Genomic DNA, 15,943 nt, shown 5'->3' on the forward strand with positions numbered 1-15,943 from the left:
GACCAGCAACTGAAATTAATGTTAATTTAATAAATGTTGATGAACATAGTGCCTTATGGGCAAGGAAAGCTTGTCCTCTTTTAGACTTCAATAACATCATAACAATGGGATTATGCCTCTACACGAAGTCTTTTCATGCCAACTTGACTTACCTTTAGCAATTGCAAAAACAGTTGACTCAAAAGTAGAGAAAAAGTCTCTCTATCATACATGATCTAAACACAGATCTCCATGATAGTGAACCACTAAATGTTGCAGGGATCCCAGAAAGGAAAAAAAAAAGAAAATATCAGCCAAAGGGGCCACAGGAAAAATAATACCATTTTATGATGCTTTGTCATTTCCTATATAGCAATAATTTCATCCCAAATTTTCATTTGAAAATAATAAAAAGTAACCCAGAAAAAAAGAGGAGTTTCTCTGAAAAGATGGGATCACTGATGTTGTGACATTTCATAAGCAATATCTATCATGCATTAAGGCATATAAGAGACTTTACATGGTTGTTTTCTTAATATTTTACGATACTTTCTGGCCCATATGCCCGTGTACTCATACGAGTACATCTCAAATGAAAGTCAATCTTACCCTTGTTGATGGTTTTAACAGTTGGTTGTTCAGTGTCTTTCCTTTTATCAGCTTTAGTTTTACCCTTCTTTGATTTGGATTTTCTGGGAGAATTTTTCTTTTTAGGACTAGCCTTTGGTGGACTTGGTGTTTCATCATCTTCATTTTCTTTTTGTCTTTTCTCTTTTGTTTCAGAGGACTCAGTCTTCTTTTCACTTCTTTTTCTTTTTAAATTCTTCTTTCTTTTCTGTTCTCGGTCATGTTTATCTTGCTCCAGTACTGATTCAATACTTTCAAAACTTTCAAGATTTAAAGGGGTTCTATCTCCTAGAAAAGACAATGCAAAATACTAGTAATAACAGTTGTCATTATCAAAAATTTAGTACCATTTTTGTGTCCTTTGGGGAAAGAATAATAATTTTTATTTTGCATACAGATATGATATTATTTTCATGCTCATTTTTTGGCTTTGTTCTTTTCATTAGTAAAATGAATATTTCCAATTTAATTCTATTATGTAAATCTTGTTTGTTTTCAACTTAAAACCATCTCTTTTCCAAATTTCTAATGGTTACTAATGTATAAAGTGAAAGTTGCTTCAATTTTTCTCTGACCAGATAGATTCTGAGTTGCTGTTACATCCATATTTTAAATGCAGCAATCTGATTGGTTAATAAAGCTACACTTAAAATCGATTTTTGGTGATTGACCAATCAAATATTTGAAACGCTAAAAGGGTCTTGAGTTTGAATTTTGTGTGAATAGAAAGAACTACTTACGGATAGCAGCATCAACTAATTTTCTATTATATTTCTCTTCTCTTTTAAATTTATTCTGAAACAATCAGATAAACAGTGATCATATTCAACCAAGCTATCAAACTTCTATCCATATCATACATGCATATCCTTTATATCATAGAAATAATTTAGTCCTCTAATAATCTGTTGAATCAAAATGCACAGCAATCCTACTTCAGATCATTTCAAATAGTCTATGCAGTACATTTTTGCATTAATACCAAAATAATTCATTATTTCAAATTATTTCTAATTGTTCTATGTCAAAGCTTTTTGTATTGATATTATATTAAAATATACTTAGGCATCTATATAAGAAATAAAAACTGTTTAACATATTAATATTCAACACTGAATTGGGTTAATGACAAGAATCATCCTTCCAGGCAAAAGAAATGGGCATTTTTGCTGATTGATCAACATGCAACATTATAAGAAGCCATGTTGGACTGACCAATAACTATATCAATATATCAGTATAAACTCACCTTTAATTCACGACGAGATCTATGAGGAAACAAACTACTCATTAGAGAAAAATCTGTACCAAGACAGCTTAGAGCTCTATAAAACCTGGCAGTTTCTGAAATATACCAAGTACAACTATACTTAAAAACCCAATAATCTATATGAACTCTCCAAATTGTATAAGATGTCAAATCCAAGTGCACAGTGGCAACAGGTTTTCTGGAAAAGTACGTAACACACTATATTACCAAATTAACTATGTAAACTCTGCAAATGGGGAAAGAGATGACAAAACCAAGTGCACAATGGCTTTAGGTGTTCTGGAAAAGTGTGTAATAAAATATATAACCAAATTAGCTATGTGAACTCTACAAATAGGAAAGAGATATCAAAATCAAGTTCACAGTGGAATTAAGTCTTCTGGAAAAATATAATATACGTTTACCAACCATTATCAAACCAACTTTTAGTTGGACCTTTATTTCTAAAACTATTATAGTTGACAAACATATCATCATCTTCTACAGAAACTTCATATTGATTGGTTGTTTCATGGCTGGTTTCTTTTTCTGTTTCTATTACTAAACTGTTGGATAAAAATATATATTACGATTATTATCATCACACACTTTCTAAACAACTGGACATTTTTTTTGTTTTTGACCATCAGTTATGCATAGATGACAGAAAAAACTGGGTTGCGAAAAAAACAATGGCATTATCTTGTCTGAATTCAAACCAGTCACTTCTACATTAGTTAACAAATATCTAACTCTCTGAGCTACCTGGCGAATATCAAGATAAAGTAATTCCACCACACTACATCAAATACCATTTGGAAATATAAAACTCAGACTTGTTCAATATATCTATTCAAGAAAAAAAGAGAACTATACCTCTGTTCATTGATGATCATACTACCATCAGGTCCAATAGTAACTTGTGGTACTGGCATACTATCATTAGATGTGTCATCAGCATCTTTAACAGGTGAACTACTGCTAGTATCCTTATCATTGGTGGGACTAACAAGTTCATTTTTACTAGTATCCACAACCTTCTTTGTCTTGTTGCATTGTCTGCAATAAAATAAGTAATGACATCCAATCACAATTTTAGAAGCCAAGTAGTGTAGTTGGGAATTTTTTTTTTCGATTTCCACAAGATGAAGCACTCTAATTTGTCAGTTCCTCTGACCTGTATCATTGGAAGATTGGAATACCTACAAAATTTCCATGTATGCTGAACATAAACTAAAAATTTGACCAGATTATGAAGTCACAATTCCCATTTAGGCTAGACAAGACAGATAACAGAGTGTAATTTTGTCAAAAAAGCAGCATTAGCCTGCACTCTTTTAACAAACATAAGCTTGTTTTGGATCCCATGGATGACTCACTTCATAGGATTACTGGTAGGATTCCAATAGATCATATCACTCATCTTCATCTTCTGTCTATCTGGTGGTTCATTCTCCGGGAATTTAAGGTAGGTGGACTTACGTTTCTTCTAAAATGTTAAAAATACAAATAACAAATAACTTTTGGACTAATGTAAAAAATATATACAGGCATACAGCATTTGAAATAATGAGCATGATTTTCAAAGATGTAGCCAAACTAGACTTAGTAGTAACTTTAAGCCCAGAACATCTCATATACATGTATATTTAAATGCATAATGACCTATGAAAGACAATGAGCGATTGCTCAAATTATACTACAGCTTTTGCTAATAAATAAAGTACTAATGATCCGACCTGCAAAACGAAACCCAAAATCCCACACAAAAATTTAGTTAAAAGTTAATGAACATATCACATCCCTTCCCAATTCTCTTTTTCTAAATCAGCCGAAATAACTCTCTCACCCTTTTGCAAAATATCATCAAAAGATTAAAACACAAACCTTTGAAGGTCTTTCAACTTTAACAGGAGAACCACTAAGTCTTCTCTCTCTAGATTTCTCTCTGTTACATGTTGTTTCTGATACTGACTCAGATAATACTGAACAAGTATCATCATTGTGGTTAGATACTGGTCTATTCTCATCTTGTATTACTGATACTGTATTTACTGGCTTGACTACAGTATCACTGGTACCTTTTCTGAAATGAAATGTATTTTTACATATTACTCTTCAGCTACTCATCCCAAAAATGAAATCATGCAATGTGCAATGAGAGGAATTTAAGGTAATCTACTTTTTTAAAATTTCATTGAGGGATTTTTAATATTCACAGCTTGTAGCCAATGCTTTATCATGGTTATGTATAGAAAATAATCAATTACATACTATCTTCAAAAATGTAAAAGCATAGAGCAAAGCACATTAATAGTATTGTAAACTAAACAAAGTGTTTTTTCTATCAATATTTCAGATGTTCATGTAACATAACAGCAAATGGAAAGTAAGCAAAGTCTCTAAGCAAGAGCCTTAAAGGACTGTAAAAGTGTTCAAGATATGATGTATCAATGAAACAAAGGGTGTCATTATGTTCAACACATAATGAACATGTTGTACTACAAGCTCTATATCTTTATTGAGTGGTTAAAAAATGCCTCAAGGCATATAATAGTAAAGATGTTTTTTAAAGATTTGATAGATATGATTACTTATGTAACTTGTAACATTTACAGGGATTATAGGCCTATTATTTTTTATATCACAATCCCATTGGGCAAAATAATATCTATATCAAGATGGACAAATAATGACTATATAGTAATCATTCATCAAACTTCTATATGTCATATATCTATTTAGTTAAAGGGACAGTTGCGCCATTTTGCGGGGAGGGGGATTTGTGTGTTGAATGATGTAAATGGTCTTCATAAGTACTAGAAGTGTAAGAAAATCATGTACTTCCTATAAAATACTCCGAACTAGGAATTTTACTCACTATTTCTATATATGTCTTTTCTATAAGCTTATATCACAGAGTATCTTAAATTTATGAGTCATCATTTTTACATTAAAACGCAGACAATTCTGGACACACATGGATCTGAAGGCTTAAATTTCAATGGTGAGCATTGAACAATATTACTGATTTTCAGACCGAGGTACAATATGTCAAAATAATAATGCATCTGTCCCTTTAATTTGTTATTTTATCATGTCAGGATTTTGTGTAAGGCAAATGGTCATTTTCTTAGTCCGATAACATAATACACTCAATATTTTCTTATCAATCTTGTCCAAAATAGATATAAATATGAATTAGATATCAAGAGTAGTAGATATAAATATTGTATAATTTATATTTTATCATTCACCAATACTCACTTCTTGTTATCTGGAGCTATACAAGCTGAATCTGGTTGATCAATAATAGTTTTCTCTGTAGGGCTAGTTTTAGCAGAGGACGGTAATTTGCTTGGGGATGATCTAAAAAAAAAAAAAATAATATTGGTCTAAAATTAAGGTATATCGAACATATTCCTAGATGGAATATTTCTAACCATTTGGGTCATGATTGTCAGTTCAATTCGTACAAGAGTGGAACTGAATGACGAATTAGAAAATTTATGGATATCCATGACGTTATCTGTTACTATGATGTTCTGACATGAAATATAGGACACAATATAAATTTTTATTTAGAACCAATTGGCCTATATATAGCTGGAAATAAGGTAACACAGGAATAAATAGAAAATCCTTTATTATTTTCAGTGATTATCTTAGAAATAAACTAACCTTAAAGCTCCTCTTGGAGTAATATTGGGTTTTGCTTTTGGTAATCTGTTTCTAAATCCCCTTATTACACTACTGTCTGGTTTGTATAATGCCTTGCCAACATTATTCTCTGATTGGTTGGGACTTTTAAGTGGGCTAGGTTTAGACACTGGTTCTTTAGTTGGCTGAGATTTAGGAGTTTTGATTACAGTTAAAGGAGTCTCTGTATCAATATTTTCATTATCAATAGGTTTATCTTCATTGACGTTTTTCTCTGTTGAAGTAACAATTGGTGAAGAGGGTTTAGGTCGTGCTGGTGTCAATTTACCAAGCTTAGGACCAAGATTTGGTTTAATCTGGAGTCTTGATCTTCTTGATGCCATTGCTATAGGAAATCACAAGTACCTAATCTAAAAAACATAAACTTATGATCATAACAATATTAAGATTAAGAAGACGTTATGGAATGGCTGACTATGTGACATGTGCCTTAAGATGGGTTAGATGCAATTAAAAATATACAGACTTAGGCCTACTATACAACCACTTTGATGTCCAAATTGAATTTTTTTCTGTCATAAGGCCTACATAAATGTTAAAATCAAATTTGTATGCCGTTTTCAAGAGGTCCAGGTCCATTGAACGTCTTCAGGTCATAGCCGCCTGTTTCTATCAAAAGTATACTCTCTCTATGATAGTATTAGTAGCCTATTATGTGCCTGTGCTTCAGGTCCATGATCATCATGGCATTAAAAATATGTTTGATAGATCTAAACATTTCTAATAATACATGGGAACTTCGATCCAATAGACAATGTCAGACTTTCAGAAGATCAAGTATTTTGAAGTTACTATCTTTTGTTAACAACATGTGATTCTATTGGAGTGTAGCATACTCAGCAGGGTCTGGCTACAGAGCTTCCAACTGGAGTCGAACCTCGTTTGTTGTCGGACAATAATTGCCCATTTACTGTGTCGCTTTCAGGAATCAGCCATTGGTAGCGCAATAATGGAACTTACATAAAACATTAAAACAGCGACTTTCGATGATAAAACACAGATACAAATCCATTCAGTTATCTTTAGTTACATAGGTATTACATGATGTTGATTTCTTTCTTTTTGTTGACTAATGGTGTAACTTCCGGTCCACACCGGAAATACAGTTTATCTTTTCACAGCCGAAAATCCATCATGTACCCATATCATAACTCTATGCTATACTCTATGTATGTACCTAATAAGTTCCTCTTTCCCATTGTTGAAGTCATTGACATGCCAGAGCAACATATTAACAAATTATAGATCTATATAGTTATAAATAAGATGTGACGATAAGGAATTTCGAATACGCACAGGCCTACCTCTTAAGATCACTGAGCTTAAGATTCGACCCAAGGTAGGCAACTCCAAATTAAAGCAAAGAATCATAATCAATTAACTGTGTTTTGTAGTGCCCGTATAATATAACAGTAGATTGCCTGTAAAAAAAATATATATTGATATTGAACCACCTGTGCGAAACATTTCCTTAAAACCACAGGTATAGCCTCGAACAAAATACGACAAAACATCCCTACTTAAACCAAACCTTGCCGAAAAATCCTATGCAATTTTCTTTATTTTATTTTTCTATCTTTAGATTATATTTCGTAGAGGGCGTGTTTCTATAACCTGCAAAAAGTATATGAATAGTTTGAAATAAAATAAAATATTGATTTTTCAGAATCTTCAACTTCAATACATGTACATGTATCTTACATATTAAGCCTATGAATGCGACTCGTTGCTGCATCTTATAGAAGCTAAAAATTTAATTTTCTTCTTTTATCCTACCTTAAGTCTTGGAGCCGCGATGCCTAATTGAACTAGACGCTTGCTCGTTCCCGAGTTCAATCCCGACATTGATCGAGATGATACCTTCGGATTTTTCAGGTACCAGGTAACAGGGGCTGACATGGAAAAGCATCTAGTCGTTCAGATGGCCCCGTGTGCTACAGGCTGTGTACTTTAAAGATCCCTCGACAGTTGGAAATTGAAAAGAGCAGGCTCATGCCTCTGTCATGGCAAATTTCCTTCAATGTACCCTACATGACGTTGTCCGTCTTCATGAGCTCACGTGCAGTAGCACGTAAAACTTAAAACTTAGTTCTACGATAAGGCTCGGGATATGGTTATGTCACTAAATATGTTGCGTCAAGTGGTAGACGTGTCAATATATAGGGAATGTATTTCGAAATATTGATCATATAGTCATACTGGAGAGTAAGATAAAAACTAAAAACTATAAAGACTACTCCTTCCATTGACATCATTGGAAAAAATATTGACAACTTATTGCGGAATAGGCTGGAATAGGGGCAAATGTTTAGGTCTAATTTTTGGAGTGATACAAACTGAATCATATGTAAGATAAAATCACTACAACAGTTCATGAGTAACATGATTTTTCATTTATATTGATTTCTGTCTGAAGCTGTATTTTAATTGTCTCTGATTCATAATGATAAATAATATCAGTGAAAAATATCTAAAAACATAATTTCACTTGGTATACTCGAGAATGTATGAGAATATTATAATGAAACATCATTTAATTTTTAAAGGGACAGAAGCTGTAATAGCTTTAAAGGGACAGCTTTGCCATTCTCTTTGAAACGGTATATTTCTGGCTAAACTAATCAGTAATAGTGTTCACAGCCCACCTACCCAATTTGAGCCTTCGAATCCATATGTGTCCAGAATTATCCCAGTTTGAAAGCTAAAATGACGACTAGCCTTTTCTTGAGAATATGTATTTTAGAACGTTAAATTCCTGGTTTGAGGTAGCCTATATTTGAAGGAATTATACGATTTTCGTGCATTTCTATTACTACTGATGACTAATTACATAGATTCAAGAGCAAAATCAACCACCGAAAATGGCGCAGCTATCCCTTTAACACAAGACATAAGACAGTAATATACCGACCTAAATACCGAGGAACCTGGATATTAAAGTCTGAAGGGACTATGTTTCCATACACCAAGAGCGAACCACAAGCATCATACAATTTATTATGTTGTAATAGCAAAATTTTGCAATATTTGTACGAGTTGTGACAGATAACTACGAGCAACCTACATGCATACGAACAGTTACGAGTTAGTTTCAAGCACCTACATTTTTTACGATTTTGTAGCATTCCTCCTCCGAATAGTAAACTATACATAAGAATACGCATCTATTCGTAAAGCACTCGTATCTACACGAAAAAAGCTCGCAATAACTTGTACAAGTTAACTGCATTAATCGAAATATTTTACGAGCAATTTACGGATGGTTACGTGTTGTTTCGACTTTTGTCTCTCCTTTCACAGATCCTTAATGCCCCCTTCACATACACACTTTTTCCTTACGCGTCCTTATGAATCGTCAACTCGTAGTTAACCGCAATCATCCGTAAATAACTAGTCGGTACCGGTAAAAAACTACTTGCAAGTCACAACAAGTCGCAAATCCGCGAGGGATTCTCACTATTGTCCACGACCAATTTATCCGTAATTAACTCGTAATAATCCGTATGTATCACAAACCGCCTGTAAACCACTCGCAACAACGCTTTACCATCTGTAAATTGCTACAGCAAGAAATAACGATTTATTACGGTTAGTTTACGATTTGTACGAGTTCTAACGAGCACTTTTCGTAAAGTTATGAGTTATAGATTCTCTGCATGCATATGCATAAAAGCTAAAAATATCATAAAAACTGTAAATAGTTCCATACGGGCAACAACTCAAAAACATTCAATGTCAAACTTATTGTCAAATTGAAACTTAACCAAGATGTCTTCGTTCTAGATGAGCACACCAGATTGAATTAAAATCAGATGAAATCCTTAGTCTCTATAGTAATCATGAATAAAGTTTGATGCATTTTTTTTCCAATTCAAGGGCAATAACTCAAATTCCGTTCAACGAAAATCGTCAAATCGAACTTCATCACACCAAATTCCATTTAAATTCTATATAAATGAACAAACCAAATTTCATCAAAATCAGACAAAAAATTTAGTCTCGATTGTGTTCAAAGACAATTGTGGATGGACGGACCGACGGATGAACAAGGGCGACGCCAATATACGACCACATTATAATGTCGGCGTATAAAGATGGAAGACAAATTATATGGAATGTTTTTTTAGGCTCTATTTGAAAAAGACAGGATTTTTAACCGAGCCCCAGGTTTATTGTCCCGTCCGAACGACTAATCGTTTTTTCTTTGCCAGTCTCTCAGGTCTTGAGGGTCGCAAGGGGAAACCGGGTTGAGAAAATCGGGTATTAAGCGGTCAAATGTGTGAAACTCGATGAGCAACCGTAGCTCCCGAGATCTGTAGGTTAGCAAGCATGTCTTAATCACTGATCTACCGCCAACCTATGTCCAAATTTGGCTCATCTGGTGGGGATTTCGTATGCCATCTGTACAGTGGCGGGTACTCCCATTTTATTTTCAACAAATCTAAATGTCTAGCTTTTTTCTCCAAAATATGTGTCAGAATGCACAAAATCATACATTTTTTTACAAATGTTCTGGAAAGAACCATCTAAGAACTCTATCAGAAGCTTGCAACTACACCACCACAGAGTAGCCAGTAATTTAAATTCAGCTTCAGCAGTTGTCCCCCATTGAGTCAGCCTGTCCCCTATTTTTACCACCAGTCTCGAAAGACTGGTGCCGCCACTGTGTCTGTAGCATGCGATGGACTCTAGTTAATGCGCGCTCAATGTCCAATGTTAGTTGTTAAAACTGAACATGTGTCGGCGGTATGAGATTCTAGTCAATTAAACAACACCAGATGCAGTGACTGATAGTAATTATTCTGTCTAATGATATATACGAATAAAAACAACACATTAAAGGGACTGTAAAGAGGTTTTCTTAAAAAAAAATATGTGGACAAGGGGCATCGATTTGCATCATTCCAATTTGCAATCAGACATCGGCGGTTCTAAGCAATTTCACTTAAACTAGACGTTTTTTTCACGTCACTATCGAAAAGGTCCTATCAATATATCAATAGAAGCTTTTCAAACAGTGGCGTCATGAAACGCCCGCGTTTGGTGGAAATGCAAGAGCCACAGATGTCTGACTGAAAATTGGAATGGTGCAAATTGATGATATCAGTGTCCAATACACATACAATGTTGGAAAACCTTTCTATAATCCCTTTAACGCTTTTCGAACACAGACTGTTTCAAAGAGACAAAATTTTTAGATTTATGATCTATATATCTAATAATTCGTCCTCTCTTTTATTAATTAGAATTCTTATATGCAAATTAATTTTGTAACCAGGACTATAAAGTTAGATTATTTTGATAGAATTTCTATTCTACTAACAACAGCAAAAATGCTGATGTTAAAGGCTATTTTGGTTTTGATGGTAATGGCTTGCCTGGTTAAACTAAGTAGCGAAACTCTTTCATCAAATTTTACAGATATTTCACCTATCTCTTATAATGTTGAAGATTTTGATGATGTTGTAGAACTTCAGAAACGAGGCGGTACTAGGAGGCGCAATCAAGTTAGGAATCGCAAGCGTGCCAAGAATAGCTGGCGTTCCTGGAATCGCAGGAGTTCTAGTAGTAGCAGTAGTTCTAGTAGTAGCAGTAGTTCTAAGAGTTCCAATAGTGATAAAAGTACAAGTTCTCAAAAGGGCGGTGGTGGTACTCAAGGCGGTGGAAAGTTCGAAACAAATACACCTTGTTATGTTACCGATATAATTTATACAGGTATGTAATATCGAGGAGTGTGTAAATGCCCTTATATTGTGCCTATAATCCGTATCAGACGTAGAGAAAACGGCATAAATCAAAAATAATACTGGCCAGTATGCATCAAATGAAATCAAGCCTACTGTCTATTTTTTGAATTTTTTCGATATTTTTCGAGAGAATTGGAATATCAGCCTCAAAATAGTATTGATAATCTTAGAATGTCTATGCGTTGACATTTTGTAAGTTTACTTTGAAAAGAATCAAATTTGTCTCGGAGAAATTTCAACCAAAAAAGTCACAAATTTTGGCTGAAAATTGTCCTCTACAAAAACAAATTTTGAAGTCATAATGTGTGCTCATGCTTATATTTTTATCATCACAAAGCCATTCTAAGACTAACAGTACTATTTTGAGGCTGATATTCCAATTCTCTTGAAAAATATCGAAAAAGTCGTCAGATGAGAGTTTCCAACAAGAACAAATCCACACTAAATACAGTAAATCTGTCTTGATGACCAAGCTTTTAGACACTTCTGTCATATAGATTTAGTATAGCGTCTGGTTCGAATGGAAAATAAGGTTTCAATTAATGTACAGATAATATAATTAGTTAAAGATGGGTTTCCTTAGTTACATTTATGAAAATGAATAGCTAATACTTATATGAATAGAAAGTAGAGGTGTTCTAATGACTTGGAAAAGTACCAGATGTCCATAATGAATTCATAATTAGCTCAATTAGAAGAGAATAACCAGCAGAATTCCAATGAGTGACCGATCAAGAAAGGGTAAAAATGTTTTTTTTTTGTTAATCCAATTTTAATGCAATAAGAACATAAGTTTAGCCACCTTCTCATATATATACTATTATAGAGAGAGTTGACTTTTGATAGAAACAGATGCATGTGGTATTCAGGCCAATGTTATTCTTTAAGAGTAATGTTAATTATAGCATCAAATTAACCAATTTTTTAATGTATTTAAAATTCTACGTGCTGCATGCGAAATATGAAAATAGATTAAAGTCAGGCAGAATAGAATTATATTTGGTGCATACTGGCCAAAACATTGTTTAACGTTATGTAAAACTTGCTGGCCCGGTTTTGAGGCTTATGTAAATCATAATTTTAACTACAGTAGTTGAGGGCTAGAATTGGAAATTAATCTTTTTATTTCATCACATAATGAAAGTCTTTATTTTTGGTAGGATATTTGGTAGATACCCAATGAAGACAAGAACGATCGATGTATATCCGAACATAGAATATTTATGGTTCAATAAACGCATTTATGAAATAGATTGATTTTATAGTTATACCCGATGGCAGCAACATTAAATATGAACGCCTAAAAACAGGTAAAATAATTGTGCCAGTGTCTTCGAGTGTCTGGCCGGTGTTGTGACCGACTTCACTAGTCTTATCGTTTGCCATTGTAAATGTATGGCGCGAGCGCGGACCTATGAGAGGCCCTCATATTAACTGACTTGAAACAGCCGTATGACTGCAGAAAATTCAATTGATTTCAATGCAATTTTACAACCACTATCCCCCAATATACTGTCCATATCTCACTAACTACCCAAAAAATCATTCTAAATAATCTTGATATGATGAGCACATGTGAACCACCCCGATTGTCAAAAGTGGTTGCCTATATTAAAATTAGTTTGACCCGGCTTTGCCTCTCTACCCCTTATCCTTCAGTTTCAAATAATTTAGTTCTTAAATATCTGATGCTGTGAACCGCCCTTCACATCTCCGTGGCCCCTACACGGCCCCACCACCTAACGATTCCTAGAAACGCTACACCACAAAATTATTTACAGTAACACTGTTACGAAAATATAAGTAATTTTAGTAAAAATCCATTCTAATCTTAGAACGTTAACCTAATTCCAATAGAGCTGCCCCTGATACCATTTCAGACCACAATACTAATTACCATACAATTATTGATAAATAAAACTAGAAACCAGATAGCACGATCACGTTTCGTTCAGAAATGCGACGTTAACCTGCCATCTTATTCAATTGTTATCCAGTTTCACGAGAAAGGCAGATAAGGTTCAATAGCATCTCCAGATTTTTTAACAGTCTGATGATGAGACCTTATAACAAAGCAACGACAGAGAAGTCTTCCTCCATGCCAATGTGAAAATTACATGGATTAGATTAATTAAAACCAACCAAGGGATCAACGAGGTTCCAGACTGTAGTTAAATGAGCTAATGAATGCAGATTGTTCATTGAAACTTTCTGAGGATGTATATTTCTCAAATCGATTGACAGTCCGAGCATTTCATTGGTCAGTGACTGTTGCTTTTAGATTGGACATATTCAATGATTTCCTGATGTTGTCACTGGACAGTTGGTCCTTGGTATGAGAGGGGATGTTCCTAAAGAATTTATCATTCAACCAAGATAAGTTCCCCGTCCCCTCAATGGCGTTTCTAGTAAACATAAGGTAAAAGGGGTTGGTTAAGGCAATTCTTTCACTAAGTAAAGTGATGACAAATTTGAAATGCCACCCCCCCCCCCCAGCCCCCCTCTCCACCATCCCCACCCACCACACACACACTGTAGAAACGTCACTGCACCTTTTCTCGGTTTCTGAGAAAGACCACTTAAAAAACTGTTAATTTATTTTGACATTAAACAAGAAAACAAAGAATTTATGACAGAATAATACACACTAACTGACTAGCAAGGTCTCACATTTAATACATATTAAATACAGTAAAATACATTATTCAAGCACCAAATTATGCACATTTTTATTAACAATAATTCATATATACGTAAATAGGGTAAATATCTTTAGCGAGTTCATTCCTACATTCAGTTCGTCCTTGGTCAAACGAATTGAAAGCAATAAGACAATATGAAAACTTACTCTCTTAATGTGAGTAACTAATCACAGGGAAGAGATCCGCACCAAGTCAGAAAATTATATGTAATGACATTACAGTGGCTAAATGGAAAGAGCTACACTTTATACATAATTCCTAATTACCTTAAGTGTGTGGGGGAAGGGGCATATGATATACAGCACATTCTTATCAAAATCCGAGATGCTGTATGTATTCTACATGTGGGAAGATTTAAATCTATTGAAATAAGGTGTCATATGACATAACAATATTAAGTCCATTTTTCTTGTTTACAAGCTAACTTATTCATTTATCAACAATTCAGTATGAATCATAAACATTTCATTAGATTTATTACGAACAAACAATATAGTAATGTAACAGTTCGAATTTTTTCTATGATAAAAAAAAAATTCACTGTAAAGAATTCGTAACAGAGAAAATACACTAACATAGTGTACTTAGAAAATGGAAGCTCTTCGAGAAAATATATCAAATCAACAGTTACACATACTCTCAGCATAATATTCAAGTCTTCAAAAATATCTTAAATTAGAAATTTCATTTTCTATTTCTATATATATCTTTTCTATGTATGGCTGAGTCTCAAGAAAAGACGAGTCGTCATTTTAACTTTGGTCAAATAAAAAATGCGACAACCATCATTTTAAATCGATCTTATGATTAAAACAACAGGGGTTAGGCAGTGAAGTTTTGCAAAAGGTTACAACAGTACCAATACATGCAAAGATTTATAACTTTATGAATCATATTTTGTCATACAAAGTAACAAAATTATTGAACTTACACTAATAATCATTAACATCTCTCTAATTTAGAGAAAGCATAAGAAAAAAAAACACAACAGGAATATAATTTGGATCCTTACATTATGACAAATTTTGGATTCCATTTATTTTCTTGTTCTTCCAAATGCATTAGTTCTGGTGCATGTTCATAAATAGCAAATCCGTCGGGTAGTTGGGAATATACAAACCGATTAAAATTATCACTCGGTGTTCGGATAATTTCATACAAAAATTGCAGTTCAAAATCTACGCAGGGTTAAATGGCTTATATAATTCCTTGCCAAAATTTCAAAACCGCATTTAAAAAAATCATTAGGAACAAAAAAGACAAAATATTTTTAAGTCTTTGATAACTGATACGCCTACGTCGTTTACTTTGCATCTAAAAGTAAGAAAAAAGCGTTATTTCCTGTGAGCTTATATGATGCATCTCTCACGACTGCAGCTATTCTCTCTAGAATACTACCTCTTTGAATGAACATAAAATTTAAATTCTCACACCTTGGCAATAAAAGTATATATTCATCAGTGGACTTAACTGGTGTCACTACTAAACAGAATTGGTTAGAATTCATGCGTTGATGAATCCGTTTTACTAAGTAATTATTGAAAACGCTTAAGAGCTTTTCATGAAATGTGAATAAAACTTACTAATTTACATAGTAACGTTTTGCATACGTTTTACTTAAAGGGAAGTAACTCTTTGCATTGTTACTTGACCATTGAGGCTTCTTGTAAAAATATTTAAATTCAACTTTATTCGTTACCTCGTCATAGTGTGGAATCATATGGAAAGATGGAAGACGTCGACTCATTGACCCTGCTCTCTTCTACCCGTACACCCATATCTGAAAATCCCACCTCCTACACATTCATTCATCCTAGATACATATAACCCATCCCACTACGCTTCCTCTCCTTTCCCTAGTGTCACTAATTTCTTTCCAAACGTCTTTTCTTCCCTTTATCACTTCTTCTCAGCCGCTT

The 15,943-nt window shown here is 33.7% G+C and overlaps 1 protein-coding gene across 1 annotated transcript; it reads left to right on the top strand.

The window, feature by feature from the left end:
- Positions 1 to 10,908: 10,908 nt before the first annotated feature.
- LOTGIDRAFT_232032 (hypothetical protein) lies at positions 10,909 to 12,572 on the top strand (the record flags this gene model as incomplete). Its single annotated transcript, XM_009055596.1, has 2 exons — positions 10,909 to 11,290; positions 12,483 to 12,572. 2 exons carry the CDS (start codon positions 10,909 to 10,911, stop codon positions 12,503 to 12,505), a joined length of 405 nt encoding a protein of 134 aa, XP_009053844.1. The 3' UTR covers positions 12,506 to 12,572.
- Between the last annotated feature and the right edge of the window lie 3,371 nt (positions 12,573 to 15,943).

Source organism: Lottia gigantea (assembly GCF_000327385.1).
Source record: "Lottia gigantea unplaced genomic scaffold LOTGIsca_25, whole genome shotgun sequence".
NCBI classification, from domain to species: domain Eukaryota; kingdom Metazoa; phylum Mollusca; class Gastropoda; family Lottiidae; genus Lottia; species Lottia gigantea.